Below are 23,116 nucleotides of genomic sequence, written 5' to 3' on the forward strand. Positions count from 1 at the left end.
GGCTAAAACAACTTTCGAGGGAATGATGAAGAGAAGAGGTCACCTAAGGTGAGAGAGTCTGGCACGTCACTTTTCATTTAAACTACGAATGGTGAGTAGCCAGGAGAAGAAATGACTCGTGGATTAGAATTGGCAGTTGTGAAATAGTTCTGTTTTTAAGCCCCATTGAATCAAGAGGCCATTGTGGTAACTGCCATTATCTATCAGTGTCTCACAAAAGGAGAGACAAAAAGACTGTGAGCCTGCTTTTTATCTTTCTATGCATGGGGGAAGCGAGTGCACGTGTGTCAGGGCTCCTGTGCACGCAGATGGCTGTTGTGTACAGAAGCCAAAGACAACCTCACACGTCATTCTTATGCTGCCCACCTCTTTTGAATCCAGATCTTTTATTGGCCTCCAGCACAATAGAGTCTACTGGCTGGCCAATCAGGCCCACTGATCTTCCTGTCTTTGCTTAAACAGTGTTTAAATTCCTAGCCTGTGTCCCAATAGTGTGCACTTTTACATTGAATCAAAATCAGGAATCAAAGTCAGGTCCTTTCGGGAGAGAATGTGATGTGAGGAAATAGAAACAGTCTCTTGGAAAGAAGTATGGAATCAAAGAGGTTTCTGTAGTTTTCTGTTGTTTGCTTTATCAGTAGAAAAACGAAGGAAGGAAGGAAGGGAGGGAGGGAGGGAGGGAGGGAGGAAGGAAGGAAGGAAGGAAGGAAGGAAGGAAGGAAGGAAGGAAGGAAAGAAAGAAGGGAAGAGGGAAGGAAGGGAGAGAATGTGATGTAAGGAAATAGAAACAGCCTCTTGGAAAGAAGTATGGAATCAAAGAGGTTTTGTTGCTGCTCTTGGCTGCTTGTTTGGAGGGGAGATGCAATTGCTGATAAGCCAATGGTATGTACAAGCCACTGCTCGTCAGTCCGTTCTGCTGTTGATGTTAATGCACTTTTATATCTACTTTGGTCAGAGTGTGTTACCCAAGAACTCCTGTGTAAGAACTTGATCCAGTGTGGTGTGGGAAGGCCTCAAGCTCACTGGAGTCCAGGCAGACTAGCCTGGAATATGAGATCCTTGTGCCTTGGCCGCTTAGACACTGACATTACAAATGTACAGCATCGTGCCTGATTTTTAAATTCCATTTTAAATGGAATTATTTTCTCAGTTTAGTGTTTGTATTAAATGCAATAGGAGTACAATTAACCTGTGTACATTTCCTGCCCTACAGTTTCATTAAGCTTAGGTTTTGGTGGATACTGTCAAACTTCTGGTTAAATAATTTTGCTCTCCATGAATATAAATAATTTTTCCCCAGTTTTCAATCTGGATAACTTTTTTTTCCTTCCTCTTCTCTAGTTGCTCTGCTAAGAACCTTTAGTTATAAAACTGAATTCAAAGGACAAGAGACAGATCTCTTATCTGCTGCTTGTCTTTGTTGGTTTGGCAGAGGCCAGCATGATCTCTGTGAGTTTGAGGTGAGACTGTCTCTGAAGTGAGTTCTAGGCTAGCTAGGGTTACACAGTAAAACCCTGTCTCAAAATAACAAGAACAAAATCAAGTCAACCAAACAGAAGAACTCAACCACAAAAACAAAACAGAACAGAATAATGTGCTCTTTCTTCGTTGTTGCTCCAGTTGGGGCCCTGTGTGTGCAGTCTGACTTTGCATCCCAGGTTCTGGGGAGGATGCATGAATCCAGAGCTGCTGATATGGATAACAGGCAAAGGCCAGGCTCATCCTAGTCTGTCAATAGCAACCTCTCAACGCCTAGGTGGCAGTGATGGTTCTCAGATAGGTGCTTCAGTGTAGGGACACAGAAGTTGGAGTGTGTGTTTGGTTGAGAATCACCAAGAAAAGCTTTATTTTCATTTTCTTAATGACAAATTCGTTTATTGAGAACTGAAATTTGGGAACACACAGAGAGAGAACCTATTATCACTATAAATGCAATGTGCTGCTTTTGAGAGCAGCAATATGGAACTGCAGGCATGCCAACTCTGACGGACATAGCGGGGTTTTAATTTGCTTGTTTTGTTCTCAAGATGCAGCCTCAACACATAGTATGGAATATCCTTGTGCCCTGAGAATGGACCTACAAAATGCTGCAGATGCTCATATATTAACACATACATTTCTCAGGGCAGGGCAGGGCACAGCAGGGCAGAGGAAGGTGACAAGTGAACACCTGGCAGTCATATTTATCTTTATGTTCACAGGGAAGACATGTGAAAATGGCATTGATAACCTTTCACTGGACAAGAAAGACAACTTGAGAAAAATCTTCTAGCCTAGACTAATGTCTCTGAAGTGTTGGACTCTTCAGTGACATCTCTCTGTGTTTTGTTTCCTTTTTCTACAAAAGTTAGTAGAAAAAGGAGAAGCTGAGAAGCCTGAGGTCAGCATCCTTATAGAAAGAAAGAGGATCCTTCATGGGACTGCAGTCCTGGGAGAGTCGTGAACACCTGGAGACAGGTAGCATGAGGCTCCTGAACGCTCAGTCGCACCCACTTCTGTCTGAGTGATTCTTTTGCACTGTGTATTGTATGTAACAAGTTATACTTCTGACTTTAAAGGAGGATTTATTTATGTCTTCCTCTATGATCTAATAAACAAACATAAGACAAAATTTTACTCTACAACTTCAGGAAAAGTATTTTGGTTTGTGGTTTGTTTTGTTTTTTTTTTTCCATTTTTTTAAAATAATTTTCAACATTTACTCCTCTTTGTTGTAAATATGAGAACTATTTGAAGAATCTCAAATTATTTGTATTCTTTCAGGATGGCCCATTTGAAAAGAAAATACAAAAAAAAAATTCAGTTTCCTCATTGATGGGCTCTGGGAGAAATCAAGCTTGTTATATGCAGGACCTAAAGATGATTGGTTAACAAACAAAAGACAGGGATTGGCAAGGTAGCTCATCAGCTAAGAAGACTAACTGTTCTTCCAGAGGACCTGGGTTTGATTCCCACCATGAACATGGCAACTAACAACCACCATCCATCTTCTGGCCCTTATGGGCACTGCAAACATATGGTGCCTAGACATGCAGGCAGGCAAAACCCTTGTATGCATGAAATAAAAATGTAAAAAAAGAAAGAAACAAACAAACAAAAGGAAATTCAAGAGCCATGGGAGGGAAAAGGATGGATTGATGAAGATCGTGGATAGCTGACTCTGTGCCTTAATGAGCCTTGGGTCAGTTCCAGGGTTGCCAAAGAGGGTGGTGGTGTCACATCTAAGTTCCTGATACCATAAGAAGAAGAGTTTGTAGGCTCTGAAATCAAGGCATATAAATTTGGGGCAAAATTTGTGGTATGCATGTTGGGGGCCAGCTGTGGTTCTGATGTGCTGCTTTCTCCCTTATGGTGTTCTGTTGCCCCTACGCCCCAGGCTGGAAGGATGAGGTGGAGTCTGGAATGGAGGATCCTAGTCTGTCTGGGAGAGAGTACTGGCAGGGAGAAGGCCTTCTGTCTTTCTTAAACTATCTTAGCTTGTGCACATATCATTATTCAAATTGGACTTGTATGCATATACTTTATTCAGGGGAGGACAAGGACTAAATATGAAACTTGGAGAGTGAAAAGAAGCTTTCAGGGTAATTGTGAAATCATTGGTTAGAGTTTAAAGTACTGGGAATGCCTCATTTGCATGGAGAGGCATTCCAGGGATCCCAGGTACTTGCTGGGTGGGTTCTTATCCAGGAAAGAAGAGTTTAACTTGTTAGGTCTTCCAAGGACTAAACGACCATCCCCACAGAGAGGGTATGGGGAATTGGGCTCACCAGACAAGGTCAGAGAAAAGGCAGCCCTGCTGGTAAAGAGAGTACTCAATTTTGTGCAGAGCTTAGAGGAGATATCCAGACATGGTAAACTGCAACCTAAATTACCAGGGTTTCTACAAAATTGGTTCCTTTTTCCCTTTACTTTATTAGCTTTACCTGTCAGCTTGACACAGCTTAGAGCTACCTGCAAAGGGAGTCTCAATTAAAGCATTGATCAAAGTAGATTAGCCTATAATGTGTTTTTAGCTGGTGCAAGAGAATCCAGCCCATTGTGGTCAGGACCACCCAGAAGCAGATGGTCCTGGGCTATATAAGAATCTAGTGAAATGTGAGGTTATGTCCTACTACCTCCCCCAACCCATGCAATGGACCACCACTCCTGGGATCGCACTGGAACCCCCCAAGCCAACTTTCTTATGCAGTGTGACCACTGAAAATCAGAACCTGATTATGTCCCTTCCCATTAAAATACCTCCACTGATTTCAATGTAAAGACCAACACTCTTTCTTCACTGGGTCCACAGCGCCACGTGTGTTCTTGACCTCCATACTTCTAGAACCTCTCATAGCCCACTCTGTTCTTATTCACCCGATTTTTCTCTCCTGCACCAAACCTTTCTATATGCTGCAGATTTTCCCAGAGGGTCTTCCTAGAACATCCCTAGCACCAGGCTCCTACATGAAGTGACCTTCAGATTCCAGCTCAATTGATGCTGTGTAATGGCGGCCACCCTTAAATTAGAGCATGACACTTCCTTATTTTAGTAAGATGTGCCCCTCCTTATTACATATTGCACAGCTATCACTACGCACTCCCTTGTGATACTTTTAGTAAAGTCACATATCCCCCTGTGATAATGAACTACTACAAGCTGTTCATGATTATGATGTCTGACCTGTTTCCATACACACTAATGTATCCATTAATATTCATTTAGTGTTTGAGCATTTCTCTTCTCTTTTGTTGTTCCTGTGTCACCTGTGTGGATTCTTAATGAAAAGAGACATTGGAAATGAAGTGAAGCAAGCACGGGTCTCACATACATTTTTAGGAGACATTTTACATCAAATGAGGCCTGGTGAACAATGGCTGCGATTGTAAGCATCAGAGAAACAGGCATAGGGTATCCATGATGCTGCAAAGCAGTACCTGAGGAGATCAGAGACACACAAGGCAATTCTACTCCCTAAGACTAAGACATAAGGGATTTGCACAAATCTACATACAGATGAGGGACCCAGGCTAAAGTGGTCAGAAAGAAGAAAGATGTGAATAGAACAGTGGACTCCAGAGAGTGCCTGGGTGGTTGGTGTTCTTATTGCAGAAGTGGTTTTGATCCAAAGCCAGGATCCACATACAGAAAGCTGTCTGGAATGACTAGATTCTACTACTCCTCTTGTATTAGTTGAAGAAAGTTCATTGCTTTTTGCATGATGGATTAATTTTTTTATTGCTCTTCATCCTGACTATTTTCAGTTAGACATCCTACACGCACCAAGAGCCACAGTAATTCTTTAACCTCCTCACTTGGCTACAGCTGCAGAACTTCCGGCTCACAAACATCCTGTTTTCCAGGCTGTCGGTTCTCTTTGCTGACAGCTTAGAGTTCGTGGTATCATTCTCCTGTGGTTCCAACTCGTCACTGCTGTACTTCGGGGCAAACTCTCCTCCAGTCCCATGGCAACAGGGGAAAGTATAGAGGATTTGTAGAACCTGTGATTTCAGGAGCACACAGTTCTAAATAACCAGTCTTTTCTTTCCTTTGTGAAATCTCCAGGCATGGAAAAAAATACCTTTAGTATCACACAGCCAGGGTCTCTTAAATGATCCTGAAATGAAGCCTCTTCCAGTAGGAGAGCTTTAGCTGTCCAGTGGGCACAAAAGCAAGTCTTTTTTACTCATCACTAACGTTGCTCAGAGATGGGTGAATGTCGGTTCCTTAGCCCAGTCCTGTACCTCTGCCCGGCTGAAGATGAGGTAGAAGAGCAGGCCTACTACATCAATAGCAGCTGCAAGGAAGAAGACATTTCTCCAGCCAAACTCTGAATCCTGGAGACAGGAAGCTACCTGTTAGTAATGGTGGCTTGCTTCTTGCCCCTGGCTCAGAACAGTTGTGGTTCTACACCTTGATGTTCCTTCTTCTATCTCAGCTCAGCCTTCATGGCTCCCATCTTGCTTCTGGGATAGAATGTTGCATGCCCCACACCAGGACCACATACCCCCTCTTCCCTCTGCTAAAGGCACTTCCCATCATTTGAGTCACTTTCTCACTTTTACTCTAGCACTTGTTTAATGTCACCTTTTCAAAGATTCCTCTTTGACCACACACACACACACACACACACACACACACACACAATCAGCCATGTTTCCTACTCTCTCTTTTCAGAATAATATGTCTGTAATTCACTTTAGTTTTCTGTCAATTTCTTTTTTCAATATGGATTTCATGGGGTACGACTGGGAGACTTTTGTATGTTTGTTTGCTAAAACAATTGGTTTAGTACATGCTAATATTTAATAGTTTGTTGAATGAATGAATGTACTGATCAGTCAGTCAAGTGGCAAGAGAAACAAAGCCTCTATGAGAATTACCTTTTAAACAATCCCTAGCAGTGTGCTTTCGGAGACTAGGAAGGAATGGAAGCTTCAAAAGCAAGAGGGAATTTGATTTCATTAAAACAAAAATCTTTTCTTAATCTCCTGCCTTTTCCCTGAGTTACTAACACACAGTCATGGGCAAGTTAAAAATGAGGATTTTTATAAATGTCACAGACATCCATTTCCATCTGAAATTTATATCTGTATAATTCTTAGGCAATGATCAAGTCATTGGGTTTAATTATTTATTTTTTTTTAACCTTCTCTTCTTTCAAGGATTTGTTTGTGAGACAGATTAACAACGTGACCAAACTGGCCTCACAAGTGCGGGGATTATAAACATGCACCGCCTTGCCTCGTATATTGTAACTATGTCAAGGTGTTTGTTCCCGGATGGAAGGCTTCAGACTTAGAAAGCAGCATCCCAGCACCAGGCTCCCGGAGCTTCTGCTCTGGGCAAATGGCTCATGCGTGGCAGAGCGAACACTTGGGAAGGCAGGTGTAAGCTGCAGGGAGCTTTTCACGCTGCTTCCATTCACTAAACCATTTGTACAGCCATTTCCAAAGACTTGTTAGCTTCCTAGATAGAAAAACTACTCCATCCTTGTTTGCCCAGAACATTCAAGATATATTAGCACTGAAAGCCTACCAGAAATCCTGAGACCCCCTCAGTTTGAGGTAAACTATGACGGGTGATCAGATGATACTGAAGGAGAAATGCCATAAATATTACTGGCAACTCTGGATTTTAACATGAGATGTTCATCTTGTATAAATTCACAAACTGTAAACTCGCTACACTGAGTGTTCTCTCACGCACACACCCATGGAATATGGAATTTCTCTACATAAATTAAGCTGGGAATGCAGGTATATTGGGGGTTCCAGACTCATGAGCTTTGGAGTTTTTTTTCTCACTGAGCCTTAGACTAGCTTCTACTAACCACCACCATCAGTTCCTTTTATTAATATCCCTTACAATGTTCGGCCTTACCTGACTGATGAAAAATCCAGCAACAGTAGGAGCTATGCCTCCAGCTAGGTAAGAAAAGACTTGCAATAATCCTTTGAGAAAGCCAGCATACCTGGGAAGGTGTAGCCACACGTGAGCATCTTGGTTGCCCTGTCCTATCTCTATGCTTGTCTCTTAGGATTCTTAATGATGTACATTAAACCTGAACACAATATGCTATCATTATATCCTTATAATCCTGTGCTACAGGCTCAGCCTTTCAGGGGATAGCCTGTGCTAACATGTCAACTTCTTAGTTCTTACTATTGAACCCAATATTGTAGCTTTGTTTGGAGAAGCAAAAGTCTCCTCATTATTAATTAAAGACCTTCTTGTAAAAGATGTTTATCCTCTGAGACCAGCCTATTTCCCACATATCTTAGTGGCCCATTGTGTGAGGATGAAATACATCCTGTTGCAAGAGTTAGACTCTGGGAGTTTTATGTCTGGTCTCGATTGTTTCTGGAGTGACTTGCACCAGACATAATGATTTTTTCTATAGTAATTTTTCTTTTTCTTTTATTTTTTGTGGATATATATGTGTTCACATATGTGTCAGTATGCTCACATTTATCTGTATTGCACATGGAAGCCAGAAGGCAATTTTGGGTGTCATTCTTCCAGTGACATCCCCATTTCTTTTAGAATTAGTGTCTTTCAGTAGCCTGGAAATTGTCCAGTAGGTTAGACAAGCTACAAGCAAGCCACAGGGCTATTGCCACCTTCATGGCACTGATATTACAAGCACGCACCACTACACCTGGCTTTTCTTATGTTATCATCTGGTAATGTGAGTTCTAGGGACGTAACTCAACTGCCCATGCTTCCCTGGTAAGCATTTACTCACTGAGACATCCCTCCCAACCCTGGTTTCTCTTCATTTAAGCCTCACATAGGCCTCCATGATGGGATCTCTTGAGAGCTTTCAGTGGCCAATCCAACGGACCTGCAGCATCATTCCTTGGCAGAGACTGACATGTGACGTGTAAAGTGTTTGCATGGCCACAGCTAGGATTGGCTCCATTCACAATTGTGGACTAGCCCAGGGTCCCTTCCAGGAATTATGGAGATGTAGCACCGATGTTACTCTGCCCTGTGACCTGATGCATACACTACCCTTTATCTTTGCATCAGAACAAGGGTAGCTAGTGCTCCTGGACCTGAACCGAGCTTCTATGGGAAAGAGGCAAGAGGGTCCTTACCGTGGAGCTATATCCAAGAAGTTAATGAGGGCTCCTGAATCACAGAGGCTGGCAAAGACAGAAGACAGTACCAAGAAGGCCATTGTGGTGCTGCGGCTAGATCTGACCCAAGGCAGGGGCAGGAGGATTCCAGATGAGGCAAGGACCCCTGCAGCAGAACAAAAGGCATAAAGGAGTGGGCTCCCGGGCTCCCACAACCACGGTAGCCAGTCGGGCCCTTACCTACAGCAGTGAAGAGCTTCCTGATAGTGACAAGTCGGAGGATTTTCCTGGAGAGCAGAAAATCTGCCAGTAGGCCCCCAAGGATGATGCAGACACAGCCAAACATGAACGGCAGGGCTGACAGGATTCCACTCTGGAGATTGGGGACAGGTAAATACAAGTGTCCTCAGCACTTCCCCGTCTGGGACCTGACTGGTCCTGGACGGATTGACGGTCCAAGTCTGCAGTTTTGCATTCTATACGTATCACTTTCAATGTAAATTAAATCTTTGCCACTACAATTTTAATTTAAATTTCATTCTGGACACTCAATCACGGTCTTGGGGGGGGGGTTGTTTGTTTGTTTGTTTGTTTGACAGAACCTTCCACTATTTAGCCATAGCTAACCCAAAATTCACTATATAGAGGAAGTTGGCTCAAACTCACACATCATACTTTACAATCTCTGGCTCCTGAGTGCTGCGACTAAAGGCATGTACTACCATTCCTGGCTTCATTAATTTTTAATAAAAAATGAAAAATGTTCTTTTCATATATAAAGATCACTTATAGTTATTTTCAACATTATGTGAGCTATACTTGGTGGTACATACCTATAATCCCCACAGCGGGGGAGGTGGATGTAAGAAGACCTGTATTTTGAGGCTAGCCTTGGCTACATAGTGAATCCAAGCAAGCCTAGGCTACTTAATGAAACCCTATCTCGGGGGGCGGGGGGGGGAATCAAGAAAAGAGAAATCTAATAGCATCCTCTTTGCAACCGAATTTATTAATCTATTATATTATAATTTATCAATCTTTTTAAAAATTTTATGCTGTCAATAGAGCATCTTGTTATAAATGTTGACTTCATTAAGTATAAACTTTTGCACAAGAGTTTTAAAAGTTTGACACTATGACCCGATTTGGAACCATACCTCCGACCAAGTGCCAAGTGGACCACACGGAGATCAATGTGAATCCAAGTTATCTGCATTTCTTATGAGGGCTCCTGGCCTGATCCCTCATCGTCAGGGCATGAATGAGATCAGATAGAGAAGTGCAATAGCTAGGTCAGCTTTCTTTGTACTCACATCTCGGAGGTTTGCTTGAAGTACAGAGCTGATATATGTGGGTGTATATGCCATTACTGTGGATAACAGCCAGTATTCACAGAAGTAAGAAACTACAATGGCCCAAAGCGGGAGAGATTTCACCATGGCTTTAATGGGAAGAGACCAGCCCAGGGAGCAATCCTAAAGGAAAAACCATGGGATTATCCCCTCCATCACACGATAGGAGCTCCCCTGCTACACTCTGGAGACACCCAGGGATAGGGACCTGACAAGGGAATTCCTCAGTGTACCTCTTGAGCCAGTGAGCATGTGATGTATCTCCTCTCACCAGTGCTGATAAAGGGGTGATTCTGTGGGTCATCATATACGAGAGGGAACCAGAGCAGGCAACAGGCACAGCCAATTCCACCTAGGATAGAATGTCCAGTCAGCACTAGACCAGTTTGATGACTACTGTGGCTGACAGAATGACCAGTGCTGATATCTTGCTCTCACCCCCAAATGCACCCTTGAATGGCCCTGTCATAAGCGGAAGGTACTTCCCCAGCTCTTGACCTTGGTCTTGCTCATACAACTTGCTTTTGCCATGCCCTAGGGCAGGCTTTAAGAGACACTTTGTTCGCTGTCCTCTAGGAAGAAATGTGCTCTAGTGAATCCACGGTCTATGGCAAATGAGAGAAACAGAGAATAGAACGCCCCCAGGTGTTCAGTAGGACTTCAGGAAGAATAACCTCTGCTTCAAACCACTGAGTTCACAGAGGCTTTGAAACACACACACACACACACACACACACACACACACACACACACACGTTACACTGAGGATCTACACATGGCTTTACGCTTTGGTGTGCTTCCCCTTCATGGCTAAGCACCAGCCTGCACTCCTCTGGCTGCTTGTACTGTAAAATTCTCATCTTCATGGAACACTTTCTTGTCTTTCTCTTATCTTTCTTGTTTTATGTGCACTACACATAGAATAAAATTAATCATCATCAAACAAAATTGATCTAATACAGCCCCTAGAACAGTGTTGGAGAACTCAACAGCATCAGTACTGAGTGGCAATTGGCTCATTAAACCTGACTGTCATCCCTTGGTCACCTACCTGGTCTTTGGACACAGCATTTCCAAAGGACTTACCAAGGAGAATGGGCATGGCTGGCAACAAGTGTGGGGTCCTGCCTGTCTCTGCCTCCCCAGTGCTAAGATTACAGATGTGCACCTCGATACCAAAATATTTTACATGGGTTCTGAGAATCAGACTTGGTTCCTTGTGCCTCCATGGCAATCGCATTACTAACTGAGCCATATGGTGATGTCCTTAAAGTCATAATGTCCCTCAGCTATTTATCTGGACTACTAAAACTCATATTAGTTTCTTTTTTCAGGTTTGTTTTATGTATATGGGTTTTTTTTTTTGTCTGCATATGTGTATGTGGACTTTTGGAGATCAGAGAAGGGCATTGGGAACCCTAAAATTAGAATTAAAGGTGGTTTTGAGCTATCTTGTGGGCCTTTCAATTGAACCAGGGTCTTCTGCAAGAGCAGCAAGTGCTCCTAACTGCTAAGCCATCTTTCCAGCTCCAAGAATACTAAAATTCAAATGCTCTTTTATAAATCAGCAAGATTTATACCTTGACTAATTTTGGACATTGCCAATTACACATATATACTATTTATTAGAATATCAATAACCAGAGACACATTTATCATTCATAGAGAAACATTTCAAGATTTTAGAAAAGAACAAACTCACCAAAGATGTAGAATATATAAGGCCATCCGAGGGCCTGACAAATAAGACCACCAGCAATAAGGACAAGGAAGGTCCCAAGCATTGACCCTGAGCAAAAGATACAAGGACATTATGGGTAAGAAAGTTGGTCTTGGGAATCAATATGCTTCCTACAGAGTTGAGTGACAGTGACTGAGGGTATGGGCTTAAATCCAGACTACAGCAATACAGACCCTGCTCTCTCACTCAAGGACTGTGTGATCTCAGACACTTATCAATCTACTTGTGTCTCGGATCCTCTACACTATGTACTTACTCCTTAGATGATTTATAAGGTTCCTGTGAGGGTAAAATAAATGAATGTAGGCAAAATTACAAGCATTTTTGGTGCATTATTAACATGCTGTTCTGATCACAAAAGATCATCTAGTTCTTAAAAGCAAGTATTAAGAAGTGAGGAGTAACTAGGATATAGACTTTCATTCTCACAATAGGCCATTGCCGAGTATTCTCTTGGACAGTACTTATAAATGAGATTAATATCCCAGTTACCTGATGCAGCGATGGTGATGAGTTGACTCCTTTCCTGTGGGGGAGCCCATTTGGCCCACAGTGAGTACTGACCTGTTAATACCATAACCTGGGGGAAATTTTCCATTCTTAGAGATATCAGATCATTCTAGAACATAGGTCTATGCCAGTTATACTTGGTAAAGATCTTGATACCTGAGCCATGCCTTGGATGACCCGGAGGACAATGAGCAAGGCTACTCCAGCATCAGCTGCCAGTGGAATGAAGAGAGTCAGGACTGAAGAAATTAACAAGCCCAGACCAACCACGTACTTGGCTCCAAATACTCCAGCCACATAGCCAGTGGGGATTGGAGCTATGAACGATCCATAGCTGAGGGAGCTGAGGAGGATCCCCTGGATCTCAGGTGTCCAGTCATAAACAGGAGCCTAGGGGATAAAGGGGTCCTCGTTGTTTGGATAAACAGGTGACATGTTTCATTTCATTTTGTTTTTGAGACAGGTTCTCATCAACCCAGTCTGACCTTTATCTCTTAGTCGTTCTGTTCCCACCTCCAGAGTCTTGAAATTATAGCCGTGCCTCACACCTGGCTCAGCTGTTGACTATTCACAGTGAGCCACAAAATTCACTTGGGAAACAAAATGCAAGTCAAACCTTCATTTTAACCTCTCTCCAATTCTTCCAATCCACCACTTTCATAAATGAAAAAAAAAGCTAAGGATATGAATATCATATTCTTCCTTATCACCCTGACACAAGTAACTGACCAATTAAAGTAAGGGAGACCATGATGGGTGTGGTGATAAATGCATAGAATCCCAGCACTTGGGAGACTGAAACAGGAGGATAATGTGTTTGAAGACAGTAACAGAAAATCCCTGTCTCAGAAGGGCAAAGCATATGTATACTTTGTAAACACATATATATATGTGTTTGTGTATACATGTACATGCATATGCATATATATCATATACATGTACATAGAGGGTCTATATGAATTATACCTTATATATACATATGTATTGTATATTATAGATAGATACATCGGAAGGAAAAGCTCATAAAGAAAGAAACATACTGAAATATTGAGCATCATGTGGAAGAGAACAGACATAATCTGTGAAGTTGGTTTTGTGGTTCTATAAGATTTTACATCCTTATGGAAGAAGACTTTAATTTTACTGAATGATTAACCGTGCTTCATTCTGACTTAGCCATGGTTTCACTCACTAAGAAGAGAGAGATGAAATTTCCTCAGATACACATTTATGTTCTCATGCTAAAGGAATTTCATTGGATCATAAGATGGCCCTTGAATCAAAGAAATCATTCAGAAACTCACGAAACAGGCCACTACCTTAGATTCCTGCAGTGTTTCATTCCAGACATCCTGGGAGTTAGTGGGAGGTCTTTCTGTGGAAGCATTGAGCTGGCTGGATGCTACTGTGGTATTCACCATGGCGGTTATGGCAAAGCTCAAGTTCATTTGTTGGGTATAAATAGAAAAATTACAGAGATGCAAGATGAAGGCCAGACCATGCCGCAGTGAGCAGAAGCCTAAAAGGAGAAGAAATAAAACTTATATGGTCAGTCTTCTTTCTTCTTATACTTTCTAAGACTGGAGGAGGCAGAAGACTGATGTCTCTTGAATCTCAGAATTATAGGGAGACCAGACATTGTTCTACGGGAGGCCCCATTCTCCCAAAAGGGCTACTTCCCTTGGAAGCAGAGCCTTGAAGAATGTATGGAGAGTCAGCCTCAGAGATGAGGTTTTGGGGGCTCTGGAAGAGCCATCAAGGGCAGGAACAGGTTTAGAACAAGAACTGTCAGGAAGCTGTGATTGCTTATGTGCACATGCATGTGTGCTTGAGTGCTCAGGAGGGTTTGAAATGACTCAGTGCCATTTATAACTAGCAGTAAGATATTTAGCTTGGTCGTAGTTTGAGTGGCAGGCTAGTGTTAGTTTGAAGATGTGTATCGGTCTTCATCCTAACATCGTAATCTAGACTTGTGCATAGCTTGCCTGTGTTCCAATCACTTTAGTGTGACCGCAACTAGTAGGCAGAGAAATCTAGAGGTAACATGTGATCACCTTGTTCAAATTCTGAGTTTACAGCTTCTCAGCGTCAGCCAGGGAACAAGTGAGACTGTGTAGAGATGCACTTGTTAAACTCAAAAATTAACAGATAACGCCTTTGGCCTAAGTCTAAGACCACTTAACTTTGAGAAATCTCCTTCCTCCATCTGAAAAAAAATTATGGTGGCATTTTGGTCATTGTTCTTTTCATGTCATATTCCATTAAACAGGATGACCAGGCTGTCTTCTCCATGTTTCACCCATAGATCAAATCTTTTCTCTAACTCCAACATGAAACTGAACTCATTAGTTAAGTCCCATCTAAGTTTTATCAAGTAGTCTGTGTTGCTTATGTAACTAAATTTATTTTACTATCACCCTTGTTTAATTCTTTGTTGAGGCAGGGTTTCGTTACACAGCCCAGGCCATCCTCAAACTCAAGATCCTACAACTTCAGCCTTCCAAGTGTTGGGGCTACAGGTGTGACCATATTCAGTGCCTGTCATTGTCATGCTTCTTCCCCTGGGGCTTTGATTAGATAGAGGATAGACAGATAGGCATACAATACATACACATTTATGCACAGATCCTGGGAAAAGACCATTGGCTTTACTGTTTGCAGCGCTGATATCCTTTCATTTTGTCCAGCAGCAGCTAGATCAGAAGTCACTGGAAACAATCCTTTATGTCCATTTTTTGTGCGTGTGACATACATATCAACTACACTATGAAATCTTACCCCCATTTTAGTGCTCCTGAGTTTTCTCAGATGTCTTTTAATCTTGGAATCGGTCACCTGGATCTCCATCCCAGATGCTGTACTAACAGCAAGTTTCCACAGTGTCCGTGTCTTCTGCACTTCATGTGGGTTGTACAAAAGCCTGCACGTGCTGGTGGGGGAGAGCTGAAGGGTTCCTGTGAATGCCTTATGATGGTGCTTGCTCACACTTGACTCTCCTTGCACCCTTGGAACAGTCTCCTCTTAGTCACAGGTATGTAATTGAGATGAATCTATAGTCCATGTACATTAGATTATTCTGTCCTTGCTAGCTTTGTGGGGAGAAAGTTGTAAGTTGTCCATCTTGACAGTGACAGTCAAAGGCCAGGGTCGGTTTCCGGTCTAGAATCTGCTGTGAGGCTGGTTTGGGTTTGTTAGTCATTTGATTTTTATGGATGAACTGTTTTGCTTTTTGCTTATTTTTTGTTTGTTTTTGTTGTTGTTGTTGTTTGATTTGTTTTGGGTTTTTTTTTCCACTTCCCAATATGGCCACATGATTCTTACCTGTTCTCTGTGCCTTCAAGATTACCTGTGAGAGTGAACTCATTAAAAGTAAAACTGCTTCACCACCACTTGGTACTGCTGACTATCGACAGCAGTGAGAAAAGGGCTATCTATGAAGAGGAAGGAAGCTATGGTGTTGTGTCTCCTACTTCTCTCATACCCAGAGTTCCACGTGTGACTTTACCTTTCTTGAAGGATTGTTCTTGGGTCATGTTGTCACTGGGAATGTCTCCCTCTCTTGCTTTCAGGTCTGCTCCAGTAGACATTTTGACTTTCTTCTTCTAAGGTCCAGCATCTATGTTCTGAAATAAAAGCATGTAAGAGCAAACATAGACAGGAAATCATCCTGTATTTTATACAATGTAGTCTCCATCCTTGTCTCTATTAGTAACAAAATGTGAGGCCTTGGGAAAAATATAGTTATCCCAAGTCTTAATTGCTATATCTTTGAGATGAGGGAATCTAGCCTGGAATGCCTAGATCAGTTATGCATTTCTTTCTGTGTTTCTATGTTCTCTGTTTTAGACTGGTACTTGTAACAGCTGGGCATGAATATTTAACCACTTATTTGAAATTTTACCTGAGAGATACCAACAGGTTAAAATTTCTGAGGTGGTGAAAACTGTCCCTTAAAAACACTTAGAAGGAAAAAAAAAAAAAAAGCCGGGCGTGGTGGCGCACGCCTTTAATCCCAGCACTAGGGAGGCAGAGGCAAGCGGATTTCTGAGTTCTAGGCCAGCCTGGTCTACAGAGTGAGTTCCAGGACAGCCAGGGCTATACAGAGAAACAAACAAACAAACAAACAAGCCCACTTAGACTAGGTAAAATATGGCAGACAATTGTCCATTTTAGCAATTGCTCCAAAGCTAGAGTAATACACTAACTCTTCTGTGATAGAGGCAGGGTCTGTCTCAGTGGTGCAGGGGTGTGGCCCACTGACTATGAAGGATAAAGGCTGGTCCATGCCAGGAATGAGATTATGAGGAAGAGCCTGACACACAGCCAGAAGCCCCAGAGGCCCCAAACTTGCAGGATCTCTGTTCACTGTAATATATGACCCTGCCTACACTATTTCTTACCTCTAGCTTAAAAATAGAAACTCTGAAATTTTCTGAAGAGCTGGGGCTTTGAATTTGCACTATCTTTAGATTGAGGATTGAGAACTCTAGTTCCTCTAGTGAAAAATCAAGGATTGTAAACTAGGTTCTTTGGCTAGACACAGATCACAGCAAATTTCTGCAGGTGAAACTCAACTTGGTATGAGCTTGAGGTTCAAAGAGATAAACATCCAGAGAAGCCCATCTAAGCCACATCTTCAGACTTAATGCACAGACGCAAAGTACCTCAGATACAGGAGATTCATAAAGACATTATACACACATGCTTAAAGTAATTAAAGATGGTCTAGAGACAGTTTAGTGGTTAAATCCTTACAACAGGCCTAGTTTGGGTTTCAGAGTGCTGGAAGTGTCCATGCACACCACCAGAAGTGGAAAGTGATCATCGACCTCACCCATCTGCAACCTCTTCAAGCTGCAATAACTACTGGCCAAGCAAAACCTTCTGTATTGATTAATTTTCTATTGTTGTGCTAACACAACATGACTGGGGCACTGCATAGAGCAAAACTGTCTATTTGAGCTTGCAACTCGAGATGATGAGAATCCACAGTGGTGGAGGAAAGGCACCGCAGCAGGGGCAGGAAGCTGAGGGCTCACATCTTAGCCCACAAAGAGAGTGCAAACTGGAAGTGGAACGTGGCCTTGAGACCTCAAAGCTTGCCCTCAGTAACATACTTTCTCCAGCAAGGTTGCACCTCTAAACCCCATAGGGAGCAGAAGAAGCCCGCTACGGACCAAGTCCTGAATGAGGGGTGATTGCTGCTGACACAGCACAGCCATGACCTCAGACCCATGGGAAATTGGCAAAGCCTTTCCCCTCATAGATGAGACTTGAACTTGGCAAAGTTTTCTTCAATCCAGGTACATGTTTATAAATGATTGATCAGATGTTTATAGAAAACTAGCAACTGCACTTCCTCCTGAATGTTCATAACTTGAGATTGCTCTCCTCCTACAAAGACCTCTTATCAAGACTTGCTAACTCTTCCCCCCACCCCCTCTGCTGTACATACTAAACATGCCGAGGTTCTGGGCTGTAAAAGAAGTAGGTGCAGGCACCCTGCTGACACCCATCATTACCTGACCCTAGTTTTTTCGTAGGTGTGCCTATCACTTTTTCATTCCCTCAGTGCCCTTAGTCAGAGTTGCCACATGGGGCATATCAGCCCCTAACAGTGCCACCAACTGGAGATCAAGTATTCAAATGCCTGAGAGCATTGGGTCTTCTCATTCAAATCACACATGCTCATTAGAACAACAGTGACATAAACATCATGGGTATGACCAATCACTTTGTGCATGTATTTAAGGCCCATCCCATAAGACAAAATTCATACCTGGCACCATTATCCAGCCAAGAACCTGTAACTAGATAGGTCATATGCCCTACTGCTAGTTGAATGCCCTACTACTTCTGTTGAATGGACATATTACTAAGTCAACTCCTAATGGCCTAATATATCCATAAATTAATAAATTTTACAACTTTAATCAAGAAGCTCCTATTTGTAGTAAAACATAAATACACAATTGATCGAGCCATGGAGAATAAGAGACTGCCGAATACTAGGCACTAAAGGGGATATATACATATATGTGTATGTATATGCATATATGTGTATGTGATATATATGTCTATCATGCCCACCTCCTCACAAGGCTTGGGGATAATTGTGGAAGAAGAAATATACAGATATTTAAGAGCCAGAAGTGGTGGATGACAACAAGAAAACAATGCAGTGTTTTCCAGAAATGACAGGAAGTAGCACATATGAACTCACAGTGTTCACGACAGGGTGCACAGGACCCGAGCAAGCGCAGCCGCACTAAATGGAAAGAGGAAGTGTGCATGAAATCCCACCCCTTGCTGAGGAACAAGTGTCAATCAATAGCAGCTGGGAAAGAGAGAAAGAGAATACAACATTGAGTGTAGACAAGTGGGGAGTGGATCTGACAGAAGTTGGACGAGAGGTATCTATGCTAGGTACACACTGTACAAAATTCTCAAAGAACTGATTTTTTTTTAAATGAGAGAACAAATAAAGTTGTTAGGTAAAAAGCAAGTTGTAGAAAACTAAACATTAAATAAGACAAACTCACACAGAGACACACTACGTATTTTATGTCTACATAAGTGAGCTAAAAGTTATGAAAGAAAAATTAAGGTCCGTTAATCTAATAAGTCTTGTCATCTCTTGAAGCTGAGAGAGAGAGATGTAAAAATGGCTACACAGGAATTTTGCTTCATTGCCAGTGTCTAATCAATGTTTGTGAAATATTGCTGTGATTAAAAATAAATGTTTAGGGTCTCAGTGGCTAAAAGCACTTGCTGCTCTTTCAGAAGAGGACCTGAGTTCAAGGAAGCTCACAACCACCTGTTAATCCAGCTCCTAAGTATCTGACACCCTCTCCTGGCTACACACACACACACACACACACACACACACACTCACACACACACTCACACACACACACACACACACACTCACACACTCACTCACACACACACTCACACACACACACTCACTCACACTCACACACACACACTCACACACACACTCACTCACACACACACACACACACACTCACACACACACTCACACACACACTCACACACACACACTCACACACACACTCACTCACACACACACTCACACACACACACTCACACACACCATAAACACGAATGAATAAAAGTTAAAGCAATAGTAGCAAAAATTTGTAGTCACCTCAAAAACTGAATACAAAGTGTAGGTGTGGGAATTGTTCATTCTGTTGCCACCCTCATGTGTATAAGCGTGTCAGTGTGTTTGTGTGTCTCTCTATGTGTGTAATGGAACTCTTATTTGCAGTTTGAACATACTGAGAAGAAAAGAGTAGATGTTGATCCAGGCTTGAACTTGGAGGCAACCATCTCAGAAGACTCAGAAGACTCAGAAGAAAGAAGCTACTGAACCAAACTCAGGGACACAAAGCATCTGAGATGAAAAGGCAGGAGGAATAACCCACCCAGATGTTATGAAAGAGGAAGAGAGGCAGGGCCAACTCATACTGGCTACCTGCAAGGGGGCATTTATAGGGCTACACATGTGCCCCATGGAGTTTGTTAGGGGTAAGTGGTAGAGGCAGAAAGGCATGTGTCTTTGAATCAGAGGGTGCAAGCTATAGCTATGGGTGAGCATTACAGACAGGGACCGTACCCACTGAAAGCTTGTGATGTCTTCACAGTAGCAGGTGCAAAAAATGCTAGGGAAAGACGTACAGGTTCCATGTCAACAAGAAGTGGATGACTTGAGAGAAATCACAAGATGCTCAACAGCAGAGGAAAGAATGAAATGACAGGAGTTAGCCATTCAGGGAAAGACCACTGAAGTCCTTAGCAGGATATTCACAAGATGCAGCAAGGACTATCCACCCAGTTAAAAAGATACTGCCTGCCTTACATCAGCCTCTATTGACCGAGCCCAGCCCTGGGAGAATTAGAAGCTTTAGTTAGGATGAGAGGAGAGGGGAGTGGCTGACAAAGAAAGCGAACAAAGGGCACCCAAACAGCCCCTTCATTCCAGGGTCCAGCCTGGAATTGGGAGAAGCTGTGTTTTTAGATGAAGTTTGGCTTTTTGTGCTCTCCATCGTATTAGGCCTATTATCCAGGAAACTGGGATTATGAAGTCTGAAAATGGCCATCTTACTACTACTACCTGACCATGAACACAGAAGCGGAGAGGCCGAGCAGATGTAAAGGGAAGTACCGTGGCCAGAGCTTCTGGTAAAGCAAAGCCATTCTTCTCTCGAGGGAATATGAAACATGTTCATATTAAAGATATGTAGAATGGGTCGGGTTTGTGCTTCCCTGTCTGTGCAAATGTTACCTAACACCCAGGCGTGTCGCTACTATAGCTGCAAGTGGACAGATACCGACAAGATTCCAGCTTACACCATCTGCAATTCAGAATAAAATTGACAAACAACTTAAATCCAAACCAACACTGGCAGAATGAAATGGGTCAAGCCTGAGATTGTGCTTGGAAACCTAAAACCATCTGCTGACTCTTGTTCACACCTTAGGGAGACTGGTTGGACAGAAGAGTCTCTCACTCATGGAACTGAAGACAGGATTCAGGCCAGCTTTTTCCTTTCTAGCTTTCCAGACCCTTGCAGTGACGCAATGCCTCAGAGTTCACCAGCCTCTGGCTCATTCACTGACCCAGTAAACATATGTGCAATAAATGGAAGGCTTGCTTCCGTGGCTTTCTCCAGCATGACTGGAGGTTTGCTCGCATGAGTGGCTCTGCGTCTACTTAAACAGAAGACCTTAATCTCTGGAGTTTGTCAGTTAGAGGAAGAGGGTTGGACAAGGCTGCTGAAGGGCAAAAGACATGACCACAGACAGCATGCAGGACACATGCTCCAGTGAGTCACAGAGTACAATATGATAAGAAAGAAAAACAAGAATGGCCTAGTTAGGAAGGAAGCAGAAGAGTACAGATGATAACAACTAAGGGGCTGACAGTGAGAACATACGATCTGCCTATTCTAACCACCCAGTCTGTTGGTATACCGTGGCTGTCTCTGAGCTGAGAGGGAAGTCCTCTCCCAGGAACATGACAGCAAAAGAAAAGAGCACTCTGGACCACTGCATAAAGCCATAGGGGGTTTTATTTGCTTCAGTCCCCCATTCTCCCATGAAAATTCTGTTTACTCTGGTTTTTTTGTTAATTTGACCTTTGAAGCCTATTAAAAATATTCTTTAAAACAACAGGGTGTTTTGGTTTGGTTTGGTTTGGTTTTTTTGCCTCAGTCTGTTTGGTTAGTGCTGTTTCTACAAACTAGTGTATCTCACAAAAACAAGTTAAATGCATGAGTGCTTTGTGCAATTTTCCAGCGTCAGTAACCCTAAGAAATGCAAGACCTGACCTTACGATTGGTGTTCCCTTCTAGTTGCTTCAGACAGTATTCTCTCTCCCTTTCTCCCTGTTTCCTACCTTTCCTGTCCCCACCCACCCACCGCTGGCTTTTGTCTCCCTCTTCCATGTCTGTCTTCCTCCCTCCCTCTCCTTCTGGAGTTCCTATAGACCTCGTTTGTTTTAGGAAAAAGCAGCCTCCTGTCTCACTTTTCACAACCATCTCCCAAAAGAAACCCAGTCCTGCACACCACCTATAATCTCAACAGGAAAAGGTCCGTTCCCACACCGTCAGAACCAGAGCAAGAACTGGAAAGCAAACCTGAGGAAGGCGGAGAGCCGGCTCTTGGCTGGGATCCTATCGGTTTCTCAGCTTTCTGCAGCTGTCTAACCCAGAGGAGTGAATTATTACTCAGGGCCTTTAGCTTTTATCTTACCAAATGGAGGCTTTTATTGGCTCAACCATTTAATTTTTAACTTTGTTTTATTATTTAATTGATGACCTGACCATGTTCACTCTATCTTCCTCATACTTGAAGTTCATGTGAAGTCACATACATCTTCCCAGATTCTCTGTGGGTCCTGCTACTACTCTTGCTTGCCTCATTTTTAACTTTTACATTATATGTGATTATTTATGTGTTAGAGTGTGTGTGGGTAAGTTTTCACTTATTGAGGTCAAAGGACAGCTTTCAAGACTGGGTTTTTCCCTTCCACCATGTTGATCTCAAGGTCACAATTCAAGCTATTGAGCACAATGACACTTATCTTTCCCTGCCAAGCTATCAGGTCAACCCTCTGAGCAGCTCATTAATGGCATCTTCATCATCTATGATCTCAGGAGTACAATAATCTTCATAGATAGGGTTACATCTTGTCTCTTAAGTGGCTGTTTTCCACCATATCCATGTTTAATAGAACTAATTTTACACAGAGAGCAGCTATAGGCCTACTGACCTTATAGAAGCCAGACACTTAGAGCTTAACATATTCTCAGGCCAGAGGCTTACTGCTCTAGGATTAATCTAGTGGTCTCAGCACTTGGTCCTCAGCTTCCAGCAGTGGTGCACACAACAGAGCCAGCGACATCCGGGGCTGCAGCTCTCGTACAAGCATCCAATCTTGGGACCTACGATGATAGATGTTGCGCTGTTTAGGATTCTGAGCTGTTGACAGACTCTTTTGCAGCTAATGGACCCGTGGTATCTGAGACCCTTTTGGTAGGTCTCTGGAACTCTTCCAATGACCTCATTTTCCTGTCTTCAGCTCTTCCTGGCTTTCGTGATCTCTGCCCTACCATCGCTGCTACCTTTGCTGCCTCCGCTGTGACCAGTGCTGCTGATTGATCCACGGTTGCAACTGTCACCCTTAAATCCTCTGTCCCCTCACCCTTCCTTCCTGTTACCAACTCATCCTGCTCTAAAATGATAAAGATCAAGCACAGGTGAGAATAGATCACCTGAGAGTTCTATCTTAGGCCTCAGGCTCATGCTGCTACATCAGGATGTTGTCTCTCACCAGAGTGACAAAGTGAACCAAACAACCTGTTAATGTAGCCAGAACAAGGTACAGCAAGGAGTCTGCCCTGTCCTCCAAACATTGCTT

The 23,116-nt window shown here is 42.8% G+C and overlaps 2 protein-coding genes across 12 annotated transcripts in view; one reads left to right on the plus strand and one right to left on the minus strand.

Moving 5' to 3' along the window:
- The window catches only part of Slc17a1 (solute carrier family 17 (sodium phosphate), member 1), a 28,107-nt gene extending 25,469 nt beyond the window's left edge, over nt 1-2,638 (plus strand). For 3 of the 5 annotated variants that reach the window (NR_121611.1, NM_009198.3, NM_001170638.1), the window contains exon 13: nt 2,202-2,638. The gene's annotated coding sequence lies outside the window, so the exon portion shown is untranslated. The remainder of the gene's footprint in view (nt 1-2,201) is intronic. The other 2 variants (XM_006516616.4, XM_006516617.2) reach the window with 1 other exon arrangement.
- Nucleotides 2,639-4,786: 2,148 nt separating this feature from the next.
- Slc17a4 (solute carrier family 17 (sodium phosphate), member 4) lies at nt 4,787-21,917 on the minus strand. Of its 7 annotated transcripts, none has more exons than XM_006516693.1 (12): nt 21,834-21,917; nt 15,674-15,791; nt 13,488-13,687; nt 12,325-12,558; nt 12,151-12,238; nt 11,620-11,706; nt 10,151-10,269; nt 9,879-10,040; nt 8,806-8,938; nt 8,584-8,731; nt 7,364-7,454; nt 4,787-5,777 (listed from the first exon to the last, which is right to left on the minus strand). In XM_006516693.1, exons 2-12 carry the CDS (start codon nt 15,753-15,755, stop codon nt 5,763-5,765), a joined length of 1,359 nt encoding a protein of 452 aa, XP_006516756.1. In that variant the 5' UTR covers nt 15,756-15,791; nt 21,834-21,917; the 3' UTR covers nt 4,787-5,762. The 7 variants fall into 7 exon arrangements, with proteins under 7 accessions (XP_006516756.1, XP_006516757.1, XP_006516758.1 ...); NM_177016.3 differs by having other exon boundaries at nt 4,797-5,817; nt 21,834-21,915; XM_006516694.1 differs by lacking the exon at nt 9,879-10,040 and having other exon boundaries at nt 4,787-5,817.
- Nucleotides 21,918-23,116: the final 1,199 nt, after the last annotated feature.

The sequence above is a fragment of the Mus musculus genome, chromosome 13, assembly GCF_000001635.26.
Source record: "Mus musculus strain C57BL/6J chromosome 13, GRCm38.p6 C57BL/6J".
NCBI lineage: Eukaryota > Metazoa > Chordata > Mammalia > Rodentia > Muridae > Mus > Mus musculus.

Excerpts from the sequence above, each read along its gene's own strand:
- Slc17a4 (NM_177016.3), bottom strand. The coding sequence starts at position 15,755 with ATGTCTACTGGAGCAGACCTGAAAGCAAGAGAGGGAGACATTCCCAGT. Across the intron at positions 8,732-8,805 it reads GAAGCTCTTCACTGCTGTAG|GGGTCCTTGCCTCATCTGGA; the intron begins GTAAGGGCCCGA and ends GTTCTGCTGCAG. Across the intron at positions 7,455-8,583 it reads TTCTTGGATATAGCTCCACG|GTATGCTGGCTTTCTCAAAG; the intron begins GTAAGGACCCTC and ends ACACCTTCCCAG.